Genomic DNA, 22,727 nt, shown 5'->3' with positions numbered 1-22,727 from the left:
TCTCCCACCACCTTCAAGCTCTTCTCCATCCCCTTTCAATCACCTTGGTCGGAGTACTGTTCCTCAGCTCTTCCATACACGTGCCTTCCAAAACATTCTCCCTTCGATAACTCTATTGACCTATTACTCATGTCCTGTGAAGTGTTCCACTTTTGTAAAGACTACACTGTTTTACGTAAAAATCTTTGTATTATAATCGCCCTTAATACATTTAAAAATATATACATATTAGATATTTTTACGGTTTAGAAGCTAAGCTTGTACATTTGAACTTAATTCTCCGTCGGTTCTGGGCAGATTGTGACAGTAGTATTAAAACAGAGAAGCTTTTCTGGTGCTCTGCAGTTTGATCATGAACTGGCTGTCGGCTACTTAGACCAACGTCAGGTGACAACTGAACGTCGCAACCACAGATAAAATAACGCGCGACTTACATAGAAATTACTGATAAGGACAAATAAAATACAAATAATTACGAGATACAGTTAACGAAGGACAGTATTGAATTTTTTTATGTAGATAAAGTAACATTTAACAAAACAACAGAAAGTTGATTTTAGTTACAGGATGTATATACAGCCACATCGGTTGCACGCAAGTTTTGTCAGTTGACCATGGTTTCGATTACACTAGGGAAATCTTCATCAGCATACAAAATTACATTTATTCCACGTAATTTTTTATTCTGATGAAGATTGTCCTACTCTAATCGAAAGCATGGTCAATTGTCAAAAATTGTGTGCAACCGATGTTGTTGTATATAAATCCTATAATTAAATAGCGTCCGTTTGCTGGTTCACAGCCAATCAAAATGTTTAAAATTTGAAGTTGATTTTAGTGTTGTAAAATTGGCATAATTGACAATTTAACATCGAGGAACCAGAAAATCGTAATTGCCCATTTCAGAAAAAATGGTGGAATTCTTCACTTGTTCTACAAGGACAGCGTTCATAAGTTTTAAAAGATCAAATAAAACTTCCTTTTCCTCTCTGTCAAACCTAGTCTCAGTTACGCTGTATTGGAATTGTACAAAATGGTTCAAATGGCTCTGAGCACTATGGGACTTAACATCTGAGGTCATCAGTTCCCTAGAACTTAGAACTACTTAAACCTAACTAACCTAAGGACATCACACACATCCATGCCCGAGGCAGGATTCAAACCTGCGACCGTAGCGGTCGCGCGGTTCCAGACTGAAGCGCGTAGAACCGCTCGGCCGCAACGAGAATAGTACACTGAAGAGCGAAAGAAACTGGTACACCTGCCGAATATCGTGTAGGGCCCCCGCGAGCACGCAGAAGTGTAGCGAAAGGACGTGGCATGGGATCGACTAATGTCTGAAGTCGAGCAGGAGGGAATCGATACCTCGAATCCTGCAGTAAGTATACGAGAGGGTGGAGATCTCTTCTGCACGTTGCAAGGCTTCCCAGGTATGCTCAATAATGTTCATTCCTGGGGAGTGTGGTGGCCAGCGGAAGTGTTTAAACTCAGAAAAGTGTTCCTGGAGCCACTCTGCAGCAATTTTGGGCGTGTGGAATGTCGCATTGTCCTGATAGAATTGCCCTAGTCCGTCGGAATGCACAATCGACATGAATGGATGCAGGTGATCAGACAGGGTGCTCACGTACGTGTTGACTGTCAGAGTCGTATCTAAACGTATCAGGTGTCCCATATCACTCCAACTGCACACGCTCCACACCATTACAGAACCTCTACCAGCTTGAACAGTCACCTGCTGACATGCAGGGTGCATGGAATCATTAAGGTTGTCTCCATATCCGTACACGTCAATCCGCTCGATACAATTTGAAACGAGACTCGTCCGACCAGGCATCAACAGTCCAGTGTCGGTGTTGACGGGCCCAGGCGAGGCGTAAAGCTTTGTGTCGTGCAGTCATCAAGGTCGTAGGTTGTGTTCCAAAAATGAACAGCATAGAAACAGAAGTGATGATTATTTCTGCAGGACGTGACCATGATTTTGTAGAACAATGCTCAAGCACGTACTGTGCAAGCCGTTACTGATTTGTTTGACTGATAACACTGCCAAGTGGTATTCCACCTACTGCACTCCCATGACTTGAGGCTTCGTGAGTTCAACTCGATTTCTAGACTGAAGGAAACACTTCAAGGCATTCGCTTCAGAACTACTACAAATTCGTCGGGTAATAGACCGCACCGCTCGAACTGTCAACACAACTGGCACTACTAAGAGTATGCTACTACTTCCACATCGCTGGCAACGGGTTATACACAATGCTGGTGACTACTTTTAAGGGCAGTAAAACTTTGAAACACGTATCTATTTTGTACTAGCTGTAAATAAATACACTACTGGCCATTAAAATTGCTACACCACGAAGATGACGTGCTACAGACGCGAAATTTAACCGACAGGAAGAAGACACTGTGATATGCAAATGATTAGCTTTTCAGAGCATTCACACAAGGTTGGCGCCGGTGGCGACACCTACAACGTACTGACATGAGGAAAGTTTCCAACCGATTTCTCATACACAAACAGCAGTTGACCGGCGTTGCCTGGTGAAACGTTGTTGTGATGCCTCGTGTAAGGAGCAGAAATGCGTACCATCACGTTTCTGACTTTGATAAAGGTCGGATTGTAGCCTATCGCGATTGCGGTTTATCGTATCGCGACATTGTTGCTCGCGTTGTTCGAGATCCAATGACTGTTCGCAGAATATGGAATCGGTGGGTTCAGGAGGGTAATACGGAACGCCATGCTGGATCCCAACGGCCTCGTATCACTAGCAGTCGAGATGACAGGCATTTTATCTGCATGGCTGTAACGGATCGTGCAGCCACGTCTCGATCCCTGAGTCAACAGATGGGGACGTTTGCAAGACAACAACCATCTATAGAAACACTTCGACGACGTTTGCAGCAGCATGGACTATCAGCTCGGAGACCACGGCTGCGGTTACTCTTGATGCTGCATCGCAGACAGGAGAGCCTGCGATGGTGTACTCAACAACGAACCTGAATACACGAATGGCAAAACGTCATTTTTTCGGATGATTCCAGGTTCTGCTTACAGCATCATGATGGTCGCATCCGTGTTTGGTGACATCGCGGTGAACGCACATTGAAAGCGTGTATTCGTCATCGCCATACTGGCCCATCATCCGGCGTGATGGTATGGGGTGCCATTGGTTACACGTCTCGGTCACCTCTTGTTCGCGCTGACGGCACTTTGAACAGTGAACGTTACATATCAGATGTGTTACGACCCGTGGCTGTACCCTTCATTCGATCCCTGCGAAACCCTACACTTCAGGAGGATAATGCACGACCGCATATTGCAGGTCCTGTACGGACCTTTCTGGGTACAGAAGATGTTCGACTGCTGCCCTGGCCAGCACATTCTCCAGATCTCCCAGCAATTGAAAACGTCTGGTCAATGGTGGCCGAGCAACTGGCTCGTCACAATACGCCAGTCACTACTCTTGATGAACTGTGGTATCGTGTTGAAGCTGCATGGGCATCTGTACCTGTACACGCCATCCAAGCTCTGTTTGACTCAATACCCAGGCGTATCAAGGCCGTTATTATGGCCAGATGTGGGTTGTTCTGGGTACCGATTTCTCAGGATCTATGCACCCAAATTGCGTGAAAATGTAATCACATGTCAGTTCCAGTATAATATATTTATTTAATTAATACCCGTTTATCATCTGCATTTCTTCTTGGTGTAGCAATTTTAATGGCGTGTAGTGTAGTTGCCACTATTATAGTTCCAACCCTCGTACATACCTAAGACTCGTCAAAATCTGTGATTAAAGGGCTGACTGTCGCCTTGTAAGTCGGCTTACATTCCTATAGACGACAGCACAGTCGGCAGTTTAACAGGAAGCTGCGAGTGCTGGAGGTGCGCAGGCGTGTTACCTGCAGCAGGTGGTGCAGGCGGATGACGACGACGCGGCCGCCGGGCAGCAGGGCGACCTGCCAGGGCGAGAGGTGGTGCGGCAGGAACCTGCCGGCCACGTCACTGGCCGCCTGCTGCGCCCACGGGTGGTCGACGGCGGGCGCGGGCAGCGACGGCGCCGCCACCACGTGCGCCTCCAGGTGGAACGCGTCCTCCTCGCGCCACGCGTACCGGCCCCACGCCGTGGTCAGCGCGTAGCGCAGCCGCGGGTAGCGCAGCCCGCCGCCCGGCTCACACAGCTCCACCAGCCGCTCCTGCCAGGAACACACAAAACTAGACACAAATACACGGAAGCCGCTCAATATGTAAAGGAAAAAATTTTCTTTCTCGGCGAATTTCAGTCGAAAAAATGCGGAATTTCTTGTGGGACGTGGTAGAATATTCCCGCTTCACACCCCAGCGGCGCTAGAAGTAGCCTTCGAAACGGTGTCAGTAACTGACGTGCGTCGCAACCAGAGAGCTGTCATTGAGTTTCTTTGACGGAAAGTCGGAGCCCAGCAGATATTTACAGGCGCTTGCAGAGTGTCTAGAGAGACATGGCAGTGAACAAAAGCACGTTAAGTCGTTGGGCGAGGCGTCTGCTACGAGGGTCACTCCAAAAGAAATGCACACTATTTTTGTAAGAATACAGTTTTCATTCTGCATGTGTTAAAGTTTTACAATGTGTAGATACATCCTTCCCGCTTCTTTTCAAATTTAATTCAACCTGTTCCCTTGAGTGGCGCCGTCACAGCATGTCTTAAAGTTGGCTGCTACACTTGACGTTTGTCAGAAGCAATACAGCAGGTCAGCAACTGGAAGCAGTTAATTCCATAAATTATCTGGGAGTACGCATTAGGAGTGATTTAAAATGGAATTATCATATAAAGTTGATCGTCGGTAAAGCAGATGCCAGACTGAGATTCATTGGAAGAATCCTAAGGAAATGCAATCCGAGAACAAAGGAAGTAGGTTACAGTACGCTTGTTCACCCACTGCTTGAATACTGCTCAGCAGTGTGGGATCCGTACCAAATAGGGTTGATAGAAGAGATAGACAAGATCCAACGGAGAGTAGCGCGCTTCGTTACAGTATCATTTAGTAATCGCGAAAGCGTTACGGAGATGATAGATAAAATCCAGAGGAAGACTCTGCAGGAGAGACACTCAGTAGCTCGGTACGGGCTTTTGTTGAAGTTTCGAGAACATACCTTCATCGAGGAGTCAAGCAGTATATTGCTCCCTCCTACATATATCTCGCGAAGAGACCATGAGGATAAAATCAGAGAGATTAGAGCCCACACAGAGGCATACCGACAATCCTTCTTTCCACGAACAATACGAGACTGGAATAGAAGGGAGAACCGATAGAGGTACTCAGGGTACCCTCCGCCACACACCGTCAGGTGGCTTGCGAAGTATGGATGTAGATGTAGAAGCAACGTGCTGTTATAGAATTCCTGTGCTGTGAAAGCTAGACAGTGGGAAACATCCACAAGAGGTTGAAAAAGGTGTATGGAGTTGCTGCTGTCAACCGCAGTACAATTAGTTGGTGGGGAAGCAGGTTACGTGATGAAATCGGGAACGACAATATTGAGGATTGTCCTCGCAGCGGCAGGCCTCGATCACAAAAGTCGGATGGACAACACTGAAACACCCGCCATACAGTCCTGACCTGGATCCATGTGACTATCATCTCTTTGGGAAACTGAAAGACTCTCATCGTGGAACAAGGTTTGAAGATGATGACTCCCTTGTGCACTCTGCCAAACAGTGGCTCCAACAGGTTGGTCCAGAATTTTACCGTTCGCGTATACAGGCGCTGGCTCCAAGATGGCGTAAGGCAGTTGCCAGGGATGGAAATTATGTGGAGAAATGAAAATATTGTTCCTAAATTATGTATGTACACACTGTAAAACTTTGACACATGTAGAATAAAAGATCGATTAAAAAACGTTGTGTGCATTTCTTTTGGAGTGACCCTCGTATTATCGCAACAAGCTCGTGCAAGCCTGTCCGTTCCCCCATGGAGCGGCGCCACACCACCTCTCCTCCGAAGAATAAGGTCAAAGCTGTACCCACAGCCGGTAAAGTCATGACGATGGTCTTCTGGGACTCTGAAGAGGCTATTCTGTATGGTGTCATCTCTTATGGCGCAACGATCTACTCTGAAGGTTATTGTGCTACCATCAGGAAATTAAAGAAACGACTTTAGCGTATTCGTCGCCACAAAAATGTAAACGAACCTTTCTTATCCATGACAACGCAATGCCTCACACAAGTCTCCGCACCCGAGAGAAGCTCACAGAACTCCATTCGACTGTTCGTCCTCCCACCCTAAAGCCCGGATCTCGCACCTTCCGACTTGCATCCATTTGGCTCAATGAAGGATGCGCTCCGCGGGAAGCAGTTCTTTGATGATGGGGGGGGGGGGGTTCTTCGTGCAGCAAGACATTGGCTCCGACGTCGACCAGTAGAGCAGAACCATGCAGCATACAGGCTCTCCCAGTAAACTGGCGTAAGGCCGTCGCATTGAGCGGAGATTGTGTTGAAAAATAGGGTTTTGTAACCAAAAGAGTGGGGAATAATGTGACGTATTGGAATCCTGAATAAAACCAACCTGCTTTCGGAAGAATAATGTGTGGCATTACTTATTGAACGCCCCTCGTAGTATCTGATCAAAAGTATCTGGCCACACCTATCTTACACGGAAGTGACCACTAGTTACACAGCAGGCGGACATGCAAGTATGAAAGGAACCGATGAGTACTGTGTTGTCATTGGAGAAGCAGTAACAACAGAATGGGTTCGTCAGGACAGCTCAATGACTTCGAAGATTGTCTAGTCTCTGAAAGTCACCTGAATAAAAAATCCATCACAGACATTTCAACCCCTCTAAATCTGCCGAAGTCGACTGTTGGTGATGTGACTGAAGTGGAATCGCAAAGGAACAACCACAGTAAACCAGGACCACGTAGATATCGTGTGCTAGCAGACTGGGACTATCGAGCACTGGAGGATGCCTGCAAAAAATGCCATGAAATCAGCGGAAGGAACTACTCGTGACTATCAAAGAGCTACCAGCAGTGGAGACACCACAATGACTGTCCGTAGCGATTTAGACTGAGATACAATGGTCTAGCAGCCTCTCACAAGCCATACAATTCTGTTGTCAGTGCTAAATGATGCATGAGGTGGGGCAAAGAGTGACGCCGTATGTGACAACACTGCAGACTCGATAAAATAGAGGAACGGTTCATAGGCAATGACAGATTGTATCAGCATAACAGGGCACCCTGTCATAATGAACCATCTGTGAGGCAATGGTATGTGGACAATAACAATCCTGAAATGGACTGACCTGTACAGAACCCAACTCGACCCAGTGGAACACTTTCTGGATGGTTTAGAACGCCAAATTCTCTCCAGGCCCCAGCGTCCAACATATCTACCTCCTCTGGTTTGGGCTCTAAGAGAAGTAATGGGCTCCCATTCTTCCACAAACATTCAGACACCTCACTGCATGTGCATCCAACAGACTTGAAGCTGCCATAAGGACAAAGGCGTGGACAACCCCATGTTAATGTCTACTAAATGGTGTATGGATATTTTTATCGTACGTGGTATTGACAGAGAGAGTCGAAGGAGATGAAAGGAGAACGGTGGTCGAGGAGGCAGTGAGTCAGAGTTGTAGCCTATTCGCGATGTTATTCAATCTGTAAAGGAAACCAAGGGGAAATTTCGAAAGAATTAAAATTCAGAGAAATGAAATAAAAACTTTCAAGTTTATAAACAAGTTTGCAATTCTCTCACACACAGCAAAGAACTTTCAAGAGCAACTGAACGGAATGGAGAGTGTCTCAAAAGAGGTTGTACGGTGAATTTCAACGAAACGAAACAAACAAGGGTAATGGAATGTAGTCGAAGAAGAGATGAAGTATGTGCGTCAGACAGAAAGTTTAAAATAATGTTAAGAGAACATAATAATAAACAGATTGTTCTTCTCTGCTGGGCCTGAAGCTTGTGTAAGGTCATAATGTGAAATCTTCTTTCTACTTTTGACAAAATTAGCTGCGAATTGTTTATTTGTTGTTAATTACTTAAGTTCACGAGAAGCTTTTTGCGGCATATGAGCCATTATCCAAGTCTTCCTATTGACATTACATTTATCATTATTCTACGTCTATTTAACAGTATTATAAGATTTTATCTTACATTATACTTAATATTGAGTGGAGTTATTTGGGCTGGAAGTTCTTTTATGCACTGTTAACACAGGTCACGTATTTACTTCCTACAGAAGCATAATCGTGGAACTTTGGTTATTTTTTGACGTAAAATGACAAATCGTCCCAATGATGCTTTATGTTTACAAGAAAATTATGTCTTAGGTAGTTAGAGAAGTTCTTTGTCAGAGATATACAATATATAGATGCGCGACCTTAATGTTGTGTATTGCTTTTTATCTATCGCGTTGTGTTTATCCTTATGTTGAAGTCCGCCAGGCCATTAAGGATGTCATTCGTACGTCACACATAAACATTATCTGGAAACCTATACTGATATAAATAAAAAAGAAAGGGGATAAACAAAACACAACAAACAAAAAACGATAGACAACACTGAGATGGCAGGCCTATGTAATGCACAGTGCAGTATCTCTGACAAAAATCATATCTAACTATCTGACATATAATTATTTACCTGTGAACATAAAGCATCATTGGAACGATGTGTTATTTTACAAATGTCAAAAAAGTAACACGCAATTGACAATTATTCTTCTATACAAAGTAAATACTGTTAAAATTTAGTGTTGTGAACAGCTTTACTTAACACGTTCACTGCCACTGTAATTGGCCTTGCTTTGCCACGTAACCAATATTTTTCTTAATAGAATCTGAAAATATATTGCTAAAAGTAATATAACATGTATTTATTTTATAAGTACACAATCAAATTTACTCTCGTGAATCAAAGTTGTTTTGGGGCGCACTAAGGCGTCAGTGGCATATCAGGCCATATTCTGTAGCGGGTGGCCGTGGACGCGCCAATGCGTCTAGTGTATTGTTCCTGGTTAGTGTGACAGTTTAGGTTACTACAATTTCATTTTATATTCATAAATGAAACGAAACATCCTACTGACAAACGACATATTTATTGGACAAAAAATATAGTAGAAACATTCAAATACAAACACAAGATCTCGAAGAAACTTCTGAAATAAAATGTATGTCAAATCTAAGAAAAATACAATCTAGAGCTTTATCCATTACTCTCAAACAAATAAAATAAATACAAAGTTTAAGAATAGTACCGACACATAACTGTCGAAAAATAAATGAGCAACGAAAGTGCTATCTGCCTTTAGAGGTGGTGAATAACACAACAATTCAAACAATATCCTGCTTTATTTGGGCAATCTAGGCACTCGTAAATCGTGTCTGTTCGTTGTCCACGGCTGGCGCATGATCTGCACTTTTTTCGCGGTGTTTTTGATTTTCCATTTGATTCTCGTTTTACCACAACATGTTGGGGATTTCTGACTGGCCGTTCTACCTGCTTTCGTGGCAATAGTGCTCTTATAATACTGAGTCTAAATTCTTGGAGGGGCATTTTTGTGCCACAATATTTATTGTGTAGGGCATGTGCGTTTGTCAGTATCATTTCCACAACGTGGATAAAAAGTTTCTTGTACCAGCGTATGGTTTTGCGTTCCGAGAGGTAATATGATAACATCTGATCGTGCCGATCAACTCCCGCCATAAATTTATTGTAGTTTACAATGGCCAAGGGCGTAGATTTCTTCTCCTTTCTTTTGGTTTCAACCTCAACCATTTCATTTGTAAATGCATTAGAAATGTAGCAAACCTCCCTCTTATCACGCCACTTACCTATCATAACTCCTTCCGCAAATCTGGCAACGGCTTCACCTTTTCGTAGTTTTGCTTCCTGTATTTCCTTGGGTGTATCCTTCCTATTCGCCCTCAGAGTTCCCGTGCAGTGGGTCTTCTTATCCAGGAGCAGCTTTGCCAATGCGAAGCTGTTATAGTAATTGTCCATGTACACATGGTGACCAGCATTCAACTTTTCATCTAGTAAATGAAGAACAATTTTTTGCGCATGGCCTCTTCCTCCTAAATCGTCCAGCATGCCAGTGTATACCGCGAATTTTAGGACCATTCCAGTGGGAGTTGTCAAAATATATAGCTTTATGCCATATTTGTGCTTTTTGTTTTTGATGTATTGGCGGAAAAGTAATCGTCCACGCCAAAGGATCATTGATTCGTCCAGAGACAGTTCCCGTCCAGGGTAGTAAACTTGGCACATCCTTTCATTGAAAAAATTGATAACGGGACGTATTTTATACAACCTGTCGGATGGTGTTGGTTTGCCCTGTTTTGGATTTTCAGAAAAGTGTAATGCACGTAGTATTAGCAGAAAACGATTTCGTGAAATACTATCGGCAATTCCTTTCACGTTGAATAAAGCGTCCTTTTTCCAATAGTCCTGCAAATTCCTCATCTTTACATTTCCCATGTGCAGGAAAACTCCCAAGAACACTAACAATTCGCCAACAGTCACATCTTTCCAACAGTTTATTCGTGATTGTCCTTTGGTTCCCGCAGAAAGGAATAATTCAATCGCGTTTCGATTTGTTTCTTCTACAACTGTCAATAGAAATTCGTCCGTCAGCAAAAGACGAAAATAATCTAAGGGAGTGTTTTCCGTCGGTTGAATAAGCAGTCCCTCTTTTTTTATAAATGGGCAATTTATCATTCCAACTGGCTCTCTTTCCCACGCAACAGTTGTATCAGCTGCGTTATCTCTTGTTACCACTCCTTCTGCCATTTCCCTGTCGCTAGGATTCACAGCCATTTCTACAGTCTCATCTAAAACAAACTCGGCTCCGTCAGACTCTTCACTGGATTCCACGCCGTCCTCCTCACTGGCCAGTTCCGTTTCCGAATCGCTTTCTTCTAATATTCGTAATAATTCCGCATCCGTTAGTTTTTGTACGTTTCTTGTGTCCTGTGTTTTACGTTTCTTAGGTTCTGAAGGGCCCGCCGTGTCACGATTGTCTTCCATTTTCAGTCCCACAACAGAGAAAAACTGTAGGGAAAACACACGAACCGCACCCGCAAAAATTGAAAACAATACGTTCTTAGAGTGCCTGCGCAATGAACCACACCGAATGGCTGTGCCCGACTAAACTGTGGCGCTGAGAAACAGCTGAGTGTCTCGCCGCGCAGGCGCGTCGACGGCATATGCACTAGTATCGGCCGGACGCGCTGGTGCGCCGATGGCAGTGAACGTGAAAGTAACACGCAATTGACAATTATTCTTCTATACAAAGTAAATACTGTTAAAATTTAGTGTTGTGAACAGCTTTACTTAATAACTTGAATGGCATTTAAATATTCCTGTCTTACAGGCACAGATTGTTTTACGCTCTTAGACGCAAAGGAAGTTTTAATCATAGCCGTTAAGCGTTTATGTGTAGACATTTAACAAACCAGTGTTTTTCAATGAAAATGCTTGTGTTATTCCTAAATAATCAAAGAGATTATAGGCCTAGGTGTGCTACTGCGTAACTTAAAATGAACTGAAGTTTCGTACATAAATGAAGTGTAAATTTTGAAATTAGCGTATTGCGACTTTCGTACGTCGCTTTAGGAGTCAATTTGTGAATTTCAACTGTGGATTCGGCAAGGGCGATAAGCGTTGGTTTACTGAAAGGGCAATCAAACTGGAATACAAGGAAATACAAAGCAAATGTCTATCTACATGGTATTCTTGGAGAGCTTGACGTAATTTAACGTAGATTAGTGAAACCTGCGAAACCCGCGGAAGATACTACTGCTCAAGTAAAAGAGACACCTAAGAAAGCGTTAAATAATTACCTTAAGGCTGACAGCAATGCTTTAGTTGTATTGACTACGAATATGACAAAGAAAACATTGCAGAAAATAATGCGTTTTAATACATGTCGAGAAGTATGGGCAGAATTGCATAAATCATTTGACGGTGTTTTTGAAGATAAAGTTGATGACCTTCGTTAATTAATGTTCTGTGAAACATTCTAATGGTGATGTAGCAATCACTTATAATGTTGGAAAACTTGTGGAGTCATCTGTAGCAAGAAATGGCCAAAAATGTAGAAAAAATCCTCGAAGTATCGCATTTATTTTTAATTTGTAAAATTTTAGACACGCTACCAGATGAGTAAATTCATTCAAATGGATGCTTATGTCAAAAAGGGACAGATCTGTTGATAGCCTGACAACTCAGTGTTGTCCACACAAAAAAGCTTTCTCGAATAAAGCAGGAAATTCTACATCTCAAGAGATGCTTGTAAGTAACTCACTGAAAGAACTCTCTAACCACCCGTAATGGAAAAAGAAAATCATTTGTCATTATTGTAAAAATCCAAATCATGTGATCAAAAAATGCCGAAAGTGGATTGCGAATAGTCGACCACAAAAACCTCAGGAAAGGGATATGTCAGAAGCTGCTGGAACTTGAAATACTAACTTTGTACTCTTCGCTGAAACGTCTATTGTAATGTCGTCTGAGAGTAAGAGAGAGAGAGAGAGAGAGAGAGAGAGAGAGAGAGAGAGAGAGAGAGCTGATTTGTGGACAATGGGCAACACGTCATATCACCAATACTGACAGTTTTTTCAGGGGATTAGAACCAGTTTCTACACCTTTAAGGCTGTTGGCAAGACCAGCAAAGATATTGAAGCAGCAGTAAATGAAAAGTGGCGCAAAATCACCTTGAGTGATGTATGGTATATAAAAGCACTCCGTCATCAGGCTACAGGTGGCCCATCGGGACCATCCGACCGCCGTGTCATCCTCAACTGTGGATGCGGATAGGAGGGGCGTGTGGTTAGCACACCGCACTCCCGGTCGTTACGATGGGTTTCTTTGACCGGAGCCGCTACTATACCGTCGAGTAGCTCCTCAATTAGCATCACGAGGCTGAGTGCACCCCGAAAAATTGTAACAGCACATGGCGGCCCGGATGGTCACCCATCCAAGCGCTGGCCACGCCCGACAGCGCTTAACTTCAGTGATCTGACGGGAACCGGTGTATCGACTGCGGCAAAGCCGTTGCCTGATGTATGGTATATACCAAAAATTAAAAATAGATTATTTTCTTTCTTAGCGGCACAGGATAAAAATACAGAAAGTACATTTCTATCCACAACAGAAAGATGTTATTTTAAAACAGGACTATTTAAATTAATTATGAGAAGCATTAAACCTTCTATTCTTGCTGAAGCAAATGACATGAGTCGAGTAAACATACTACAATTGTATCATGAAAGATTTGGACATCAGAATAAGCGACATGACAAAATGTTAATCTGCAAGATGTTAGGGATATACGTGGGACTGAATTCTGAGCTCTGTAAAGGCTGTACGTACGGTAAAGCACATCGGCTTCCATTTGGCATATGGAAGAGAGCTTCTGAACAAGGAGAGCTGAGTCATACGGATGTCTGTTGTCCTTTTCAAACTTACCAGTCTGGATATCGTACTTTGTTTTATTCAAAGATTATTACAGTAAATTTCGAGTTTTTCACTTCGTTAAGGAAAAATCACTAGTTCTTAATAAATTAAGACAATTTATGACAGAAACAAAGACTGCCAGGCATGCAATTAAAAACCTCTTAAGCTATAAAGGAGAAGAGCTCAATAAAAAACAGACAATGGAAATTCTACAGACGGAGGGTGTAATTCAACGTTTCGTTATGCCATACACTGCACAGCAAAATGGATGCAGTGAAAGAGAAAATCGTACTCTTGTTGCAATAGCCAGGGCTATGACGCATGCTCACGGAAACATTCCTCAGTCGCTTTTGCGCTAAAATGATCAATTCCGCAGCGTACTTCCTGATCTTACAGTATTCTAGGAATGTCTCCATACAAAATATGGTATCGAAAGAAGCCTGGTTCAAATGGCTCTGAGCACCATGGGACTTAACTTCTAAGGTCATCAGTCCCCTAGAACTTAGAACTACTTAAACCTAGCTAACCTAAGGACATCACACACATCCATGCCCGAGGCAGGATTCGAACCTGCGCGGTTCCGGACTGAAGCGCCTAGAACAGCTCGGCCATCGCAGCCGCCAAAGAGAATATGAACATTGCACAAATAGACGTGACTACTGCTTTTCTTTACGGTGATCTCAAGCAAACAAGATTTGTGAGACCGCCTGAAGGTCATAATGATGGTTCCAGAAAATTATGTCGACTAATGAAAAGCTTATCTGCCTGAAACAGACACCCCGTTGCTGAAATGAGACATTCACTAATTGTGCCACGGAACTAGGATTTAAGAGAAGCGAAGCTGACTCTGACCTCTTTATATGAGACCGAACGGTTCTTACAAGATTTTCTTCGTACTCTGTGTTGATGAAGGATTGATTGCGGCCAATCGTGATAGTGAACTTAAAGAATTTATTGAAGATCTTGAAAGAGAATTGAAAATAAAATCAAGCCCAATTGATTTGGATTGGAAACTGATAGAAAAGAAGATCGGTCAATTGAATTCACTCAGACTAACTAGACCAAAAAGGTCTTGGAGCACTTTGGCTTGAGTGCTTGTAGAACTGTTATGGACCGATTTACAAAAGCGGTGAAGACAAATGTATTCTTGAATGTTATATTGATGCCGATCATGGAGAGGATTTAGAGACTGGAAGATTTAGCTCAGGTGTTCGTTGTCTGTACTTCGGTGCACCTGTCAGTTGAATGAGTCAGCGACAAACTTCATTTGCAATGTCTACTACAGAAGCTGAAATTGTAGTGGCTAGTGAAACAACACGAGAAATTGTTTGGATCAACAGACTTTCAACTCTGCTTCATCAGCTAAAGGATTCCTAACCATTCTTACGAGCGACAATGAGGCTGCAGTTTGACTCGCACCGAATCCTGAATTTCGCCGACGAACAAAACATACTCGTCTCAGACACTCCCTTGTTCGAGAGTTAGTTATACCAGGTCAAATTACTGTTTCAGCGGTAAATACACAAAACCAGCTTGAGGGTTTATTAACAAAACCAGTGAAAATTCCTAGCAAATCAAAACTGTGTGCCGGACCGAGACTCGAAATCGGGACCTTTGCCTTTCGTGAGCAAGTGCTCTACCATCGGAGCTACTCGAGCACAGCTCACGACCCGTCCTCACAGCTTTACTTCTGCCAGTACCTCCGGCACACAGTTTTGATTTGTCAGGAAGTTCCATACCAGCGCACAGTCCACTGCAGACTGAAAATCTCATTCTGTAAACAAAACCATTATTTGCTGTCCGACTACGAGAGCTGTGCAATAATGTGAGAGTGTGAAAATTATTTTAAAAAAGGGGGAGCGTGAAAGTTTTCTGTTGTGAATAGTTTTATTTCATATCCTGAAAGACATTTTAATATCTATGTCTTACGGGCAGAGATTGTTTTACACTCTTTGCAGCAATGGAAATGTTTATTGTCGTTGTTAAGCGTTAAGGTGTTGATTTTTGATAAACTAATGTTTCTGAACGAAGAAAAACTTGGGTTATTTCTAAATAATCGAATACATGTCATGTGTCAACAAATTAGCACGTAAAAGAGCTTACGTTCCAAGTTGATCTATGGACGTCACTGCATCTAAAAGTTGTGACGACTCTAATCTATGACACATCGCTAAATGACAATACGTACAACCATTTTCTCGTAGATTTTCTAAATGGAACAGCAGGCCCAGTGAATTCTGGGATATTAGCTCGTGTTTTCCTCAGGTCGGGGAATGTAGCGAGGCGTGGCATCTGCAAGTGTTCGGGAGTGGGATGACAACAACGGATTTCCGAGAGGTTCTCAACAGAAGTTCTCATAGCCAGCAGTGGCGCGAGTAAGCAGCTTTGAATGTCTCTGAAGCCAGAGTGCTACAAAAGCGCTTTTCAAAGCTGTGCTACCCATAAGAGGTCCTGAGAGATTTGAACAAAGCTAATAGGTGTTCCAATAGACGAAAGCAGGAAAGCAGGGCCACCGCTATGTTCCCGCTAACATCGTGGGAAGCGAGCTGCATCTATGCGCACAGGTATCTTTCCGCCAATCCTAAGGCGTGGACCGGTATTCTGCCGCCTTCAGTTTGTTAACAGAGAATGCAAAAATTCTGGATGAGAAAATTCTGCAGGCTGCCATAACAGAAAATATATTGTTTTCTTTTAATACTGAAAGTCAGCCAGGTCATTTTTAATTACGTGAATTTAATTAAATTTTTATTTCATTGATAATGAAATCTCAGCTGCATTAATACATAGCAGTGTGAGTAATTATCGACTTAACAGTTGTACGATTGTGATGGATTCTGTCTGAGCTTAGAATCGGTTGATTGGTCATTTGTGTGTTGAGTTTGCGAGTGTGGCAGGCACCTTGCACTAACAACTCCTGAAGGCTGGTCGACTCACGTCTCTACCTGCCACAGTAGAGATAAAATCTTATAGTACTATTACGTAGACGTAGAATAAAATTATATACAAAAATAATCAGGAACACTTGATAATGTCACATATGCCGAAACAGGCTTGCCGTGAACTTACGTAGTCAACAAGAAATAAATAATTTGCAGCTAATTTTGTAAAAAATAAAGAAATGTCAAACGTATAAAGAATAAACAGCAGTAGCAAAGAACTTTGAACGTGAGCAACATTCTTTACGAAACATCACGGATGGCTTGAATATATCGCATTTACAACAAAAGGTTTGGTTGCTAGCAAATTTATAAGAAATAAAAATAGTTTGCGCTTTGAGAGATGAACGAGTCATAATGTTGAAGGGAAAGACGGAAGCTTTCAGTGGGCTTCTCTGGGCCGACTTTGCTAGTGGTCTCCTGAAAAGCAGCCACAAACCTAATTTCCTTAGTAGTAATTATATTTTAATGTTTCCGTGCGTAATTTGAAGTGCAGTTGTAAGCACGTATTGGGACGTGGATCATGCAGTAGTCATGAGGATTCGATTGTTTGCCAACTGTTGCGAATGTTGTAAGATAGATCAGTCAATGTCATGTTCTGTCAAACCACAATAGATACAAATGTTGTAACATAGGTGTAAGATGGTTGAAGGGAGACATGAAGCCGTGCATAAGTTCTTGTATGGGCAGCAGTATCTCTGGTGGTACTGATATGCGTGGAACACCGAAGTATAATCTTTGGTACGTGATTGAGAGTTGACTTCCGTTTGTACGAGAGCTCTGGGGAAGTGTTATTTGCCACTGGGAATTATGAACGTTATATCATGATATGTACACTGGTGTCCAAAATTAAACAACATACTACTATTGCCCCGTCCTGTGTCTAGTTTACGGTATGGTTATGCAAACTATCAACAGATGTCGTTACGATCGTTTTCTGCACCGAAGATGGCATTCCGATCAACGGACAACCACGCCAACAATGACATCAGGCACCCATCGAGGGGGTTAGTGTTTGCAGGGTAATCTCACATCCACAATCGCTGTGTATAGTCACAGACGGTACAGTATGGCACAGAGAAGATACCTACAGACTCTCTGCTGTGGAGGGCCATAGGGAGAATGGAAGCAGAAGCGTCGCAAATTGATATGGCCCGATGGCTTAATGTGAATCGTTCTGTTGTGTCCCGGATGCGGCGACGGTTTATAGAGACTGAAACCGTAACTCCCTAGGCCATGGCAGGGCTGACCACGTGTGATATCAGAAAGACTGTACCGTTATTTGGCTGTAATGGAGCGACGGTAGGGCCTTAGTACTGCACTGGAACTGGCATCTGGCCTAGCAGCATCCCCTAGACGTGTTGTATCGAGGAAAATGGTGTACAGAAGAGTTCGGTAGTGTAGCTTTTATTATTGCAGACCTGCTGTATGCTTACCTCTGGCGTGTCTTCACAGAAGGGAACGTCTAGAGTGGAGCCGTCAACATGCCACCAGGACGTTCGAATAGTGGGCCAATGTTCTTTTCAGAGATGAGTCCCGATTTGATCTGGAGAGTGATTGTCGATGGATTCGCATCTGGAGGGCACGTGGAACACGGTTTCGGGAAAGAGACCGATGTCGACGAGGATCCCTAATAGTGCGGGCAGTGATGATGTTCACCACTCGAACACCTCTTCATGGAACTGTACGGGTGAACGAGGAAGACTGAACTGCCGTCAGGTACCCTGAGCATATCTTGGGATCTCATGTGCGGTTGTTGCGAGGTGCAGTGGGCCCAGACTTCGTATTGATGGACGATAATGCTCAACCTCATAGAATAAGTGTGGTTGCTGGTTTTTTTGGAAACAGAAGATATTGCACGCATGGCGTGGCCTTCTCGTTCTCCCGATTTGAATCCCATACAACATGTCTGGGATGCACTAGGGAGACGGGCTGCATCACGTCAGCATCCACCAACCACTCTCCAACACTTATGAGCAGCTCTGCAGGAAGAATGGGCATTATTGCCTCAACATGAGATTGACGATATCATTCATAGGATGTCCAATCACTGTCAGGCCTGTATTAGTGCCATAGGTGGTCGCACCCCATACTGAGCACGTTAACCAGTCAGACTGCGTGTGCAAATCCGTTAAGTTGGGAAAAAAACGAACGTTTTTGTCTACCATTATGCATATTGCAGTTGATTATATTCTGTATTCTTTACATTCTTTCTACTTTACTATCACATATTTATACTGTTTTGTGACAAAATAAACGCTACCTTGCGATTTTTTCCGTTTTTTGCTTTAATTTTGGACGCCAGTGTATGAAGTCGGTGTTCGTCAAACTGAGGACTGAATCAAGTTTTCATGCGGACTGCGGTGCTCGACCGTACTTTGTAGCGATACGCATCTAGCGACTAGCAGCCGAACCCAAAAACTTCAACTGAAGTTTAGAGCTTTTTAAGAGTGTAGTTGTCCGGCTTAGTAAAAAACAAAAATACTTAAAGGGACAGTAATATTTTAAGGTTGTTCAATTTTAATTGACGCTGCTGAATTCGGCCGCGAGGTAAGTAAAGTTGACCGTTTACCTCAGTGCCAGAAGGGTAGGTAGCACGACCAGGCCAACAAGAATGTTCGATACGATTCCTCGGCTTTGGCCAGCGACGGCATACTAATGGCTGCTGTCACTACACCTACACCTTTTAGTTCATATATTCACAGTTTTGTTATTAGTTGGCGAAGCCAACGAATGTGAAGAGAAATACAGGAGAAAAAAAAAACTCGTGGCGGTGACAGATTGATCTGCAGCTTAGCCTGAGGTGTAGGGTAGGTTAGAAGGTGACAGTCTGGTCACATTGGCGAGGTCAACGAATGTGAAACTAAAATAAGTTGTTTGTGGTGACAGACTGATCTCTAGCTTAGGTCGTTTGAAAAGGAATTGCCAATAACATCACTTTGTAGTCGCCGTTTTATTTACGTCGTCCTCGCATATTTCCTGTGTCACTGGTCAAAACCGACGACTTGTATCGAACATTCCTCTTTATCCGTGCGATCACTGCAGCGGTTGAGGGTGCGAGGAAGAACGTTTTATTGTTTGTCTCCCAGTACTGACATCTCATCTCACGGGCGTGCGTGACTCGTACTGATCAGCTACTACGATATAAATATTTGACACCGCAGTAACACTGACAAGTGGATGGATATTACACAGATGATCACCTTCAAATGTGGAGCTTATATGTAGAAAGTAACATTAAATTAACTAAGGCAGTGGTATTAAAATGTAATGAGTAGAACAGTATTATATAAAACTTCTGTGATGGTGTCTCATACTCAGTAGTGAATTTAAATACAAGCGCAAATACTATTACTAATCAAAGCCACTTACACACTTAGTAAAACCAACAACACTTCACCACGCAACTATAGTGCAACAGCTGTTAGATTGCTGAGGTTGGCAGCAACCTGAAACAGACAACATTCAGCAGTAGTGTTCAGTATTATGCTACAGAGCGAGGTGGCGCAGTAGTTAGCACGCTGGACTCGGGAGGGTGACAGTTGAAACCCGCATCAGGTCATCGTGATTTAAGTTTTCCGTGGTTTCCCTAAATCACTTCGGGCAAAAGCCTGGATGGTTCCTTTGAAAGGGCACGGCCGACTTCCTTCTCCATCCTTCCCTAATCCGATGTGATCGATGATTCACTGTTTGGTCCCCTCCCCCAAATCAACGAATCAACGAGATTTAGGTTTTCCGTGACTTCCCAAAATCGCTCCAGGCAAATGCTGGGGTGGTTCCTTTGAAAGGGCACGACCGATTTCCTTTCCCATCCTTCCCTATTCCGAGCTTGTGCCCCGTCTCTAACCACCTCGTTGTCGACGGGATGTGAAACACTAATCTCCTCATCTTCCTCCTTTTCTGTATGGTGCTGACTTAACAGTCAGTGCTAGGGAGCCGTTGGTCAACTTATCGTACCCTTACTGTAGCTAGCTTATTGGGGGCTCATAACATACTAATTTATGTGGGTTACCAATGAATGTAGAGATCGGCACATCGGGTATGTGGCCGGAGGTGCTACACCACAATACCAGTATTGGCTCTGGAGGAAAAGGTATGACAACTACTGTATTAAGGGCATTCAAAAAGTAACAAGCTGGAGACTGTAAAATGAAAATTGCTGAAGAACCATTGCCTACGGAGGAAGAAGTGGCTCCTTCAACAGCGCTGAGGCCCAAACTCGCCGCTAGAGGGACATGGGTGCTCACCCATGTGAGTTCAGAGCGAGCACGTGCACCCATCAACCGTCCACTGCATGCAGTAGCGCTGGAAACCGAGAAATGGAGGCTTCGGAAAAAGAGAAAAGGGGTCTAGTACGTTTCCTTACAGTGAAAGGAGAGCGGGGAATGGAAATTCATCGAAGAATGGCCCAAGTGTATAGAGTGCGCTGTAGTGTATTCTGACAGAGAATACTTTGAAACACAAGTCCTGAAAGCTTGTCTCCCTTTCATTTTTATTATTGTTAGGCGGTTGATGAGACAGGATTACAGTGATTGCGTACTGAGTGCCTTGGCATCTACACTACTGGCCGTTAAAATTGCTACACCACGAAGATGGCGTGTCACAGACGCGAAATTTAACCGACAGGAAGAAGATGCTGTGATATGCAAATGATTAGCTTTTCAGAGCATTCACACAAGGGTGGTGCCGGTGGCGACACCTACAACGTGCTGACATGACGAAAGTTTCCAACCGATTTCTCATACACAAACAGCAGTTGACCGGCGTTGCCTGGTGAAACGTTGTTATGATGCCTCGTGTAAGGAGGAGAAATGCGTACCATCACGTTTACGACTTTGATAAAGGTCGGATTGTAGCCTATCGCGATTTCGGTTTATCGTATCGCGACATTGCTGTCCGCGTTGGTCGAGATCCAATGACTGTTAGCAGAATATGGAATCGGTGGGTTCAGGAGGGTAATACGGAACGCCGTGCTGGATCCCAACGGCCTCGTATCACTAGCAGTCGAGATGACAGGCATCTTATCCGCATGGCTATAACGGATCGTGCAGCCACGTCTCGATCCCTGAGTCAACAGATGGGGACGTGTGCAAGACAACCATCTACATGAACAGTTCGACGACGTTTGCAGCAGCATGGACTATCAGCTCGGAGACCACGGCTGCCGTTACACCTGACGCTGCATCAATGACAGGAGCGCCTGCGATGGTGTACTCAACGACGAACCTGGGTGCACGAATGGCAAAACGTCATTTTTTCGGATGAATCCAGGTTCTGTTTACAGCATCATGATGGTCGCATCCGTGTTTGGCGACATTGCGGTGAACGCACAATGGAAGCGTGTATTCGTCATCGCCATACTGGCTTATCACCCGGCGTGATGGTATGGGGTGCCATTGGTTACACGTCTCGGTCACCTCTTGTTCGCACTGACGGCACGTTGAACAGTGGACGTTACATTTCAGATGTGTTACGACCCGTGGCTCTACCCTTCATTTGACCCCTGCGAAACCCTACATTTCAGCAGGATAATGCACGACCGCATGGTGCAGGTCCTGTACGGGCCTTTCTGGATACAGAAGATGTTCGACTGCTGCCCTGGACAGCACATGCTCCAGATCTGTCACCAATTGAAAACGTCTGGTCAATGGTGGCCGAGCAACGGGCTCGTCACAATACGCCAGTCACTACTCTTGATGAACTGTGGTATCGTGTTGAAGCTGCATGGACAGCTGTACCTGTACACGCCATCCAAGCTCTGTTTGACTCAATGCCCAGGCGTATCAAGGACGTTATTACGGCCAGAGGTGGTTGTTCTGGGTACTGATTTCTCAGGATCTATGCACCCAAATTTCGTGAAAATGTAATCACATGTCAGTTCTAGTATAATATATTTGTCCAATGAATACCCGTTTATCGTATGCATTTCTTCTTGGTGTAGCATTTTTAATGGTCAGTAGTGTAGTTCCACTGAGTAATTAGAGGTGACGGATAGTGCTTTCTGCTGACTAAGATTTTGTGTTCTGTCTGTGCTGCAATTGCGTGAAAAGAATTGCAGACTCCTCGCAGGGCCGCCTTAATGAGCCGAATTCGGGGAACGGGGAAGCGGATAGATGCAGGTACAATAGCGTAGAGTATGTAGGGCCTCATGGCTGCTCTCACGTTACAGGAGTTTCTGCAAGGGCTGTGGGAGATGCCACAGGAAGTCACCAAACGCCCAGCAGTGACCTGCTGCTAACAGTACTTTTTTCAAGAAAGAATAGGCAGTCTGGGTTGAAAAATACTTTTTTATTTATTTAATTAGTGACGCGTTTCACTTTCACAGGTGCATCATCAGACATCGGGTAAAAA

At 43.8% G+C, this 22,727-nt stretch overlaps 1 protein-coding gene across 3 annotated transcripts in view; it reads right to left on the bottom strand.

The window, feature by feature from the left end:
• LOC126236842 (uncharacterized) overlaps positions 1–22,727 on the bottom strand; it is a 138,020-nt gene that overhangs the window by 66,155 nt on the left and 49,138 nt on the right. For all 3 annotated transcript variants that reach the window (XM_049946446.1, XM_049946447.1, XM_049946448.1), the window contains exon 4: positions 3,904–4,197. In XM_049946446.1, coding sequence (XP_049802403.1) covers positions 3,904–4,197 — 294 coding nt within the window. The remainder of the gene's footprint in view (positions 1–3,903; positions 4,198–22,727) is intronic.

The sequence above is a fragment of the Schistocerca nitens genome, chromosome 2 (assembly GCF_023898315.1).
Source record: "Schistocerca nitens isolate TAMUIC-IGC-003100 chromosome 2, iqSchNite1.1, whole genome shotgun sequence".
Classification (NCBI taxonomy): Eukaryota; Metazoa; Arthropoda; class Insecta; order Orthoptera; family Acrididae; genus Schistocerca; species Schistocerca nitens.
Note: the sequence above shows the minus strand (reverse complement) of the source record. Positions and strands in the feature narration are given on the sequence as shown.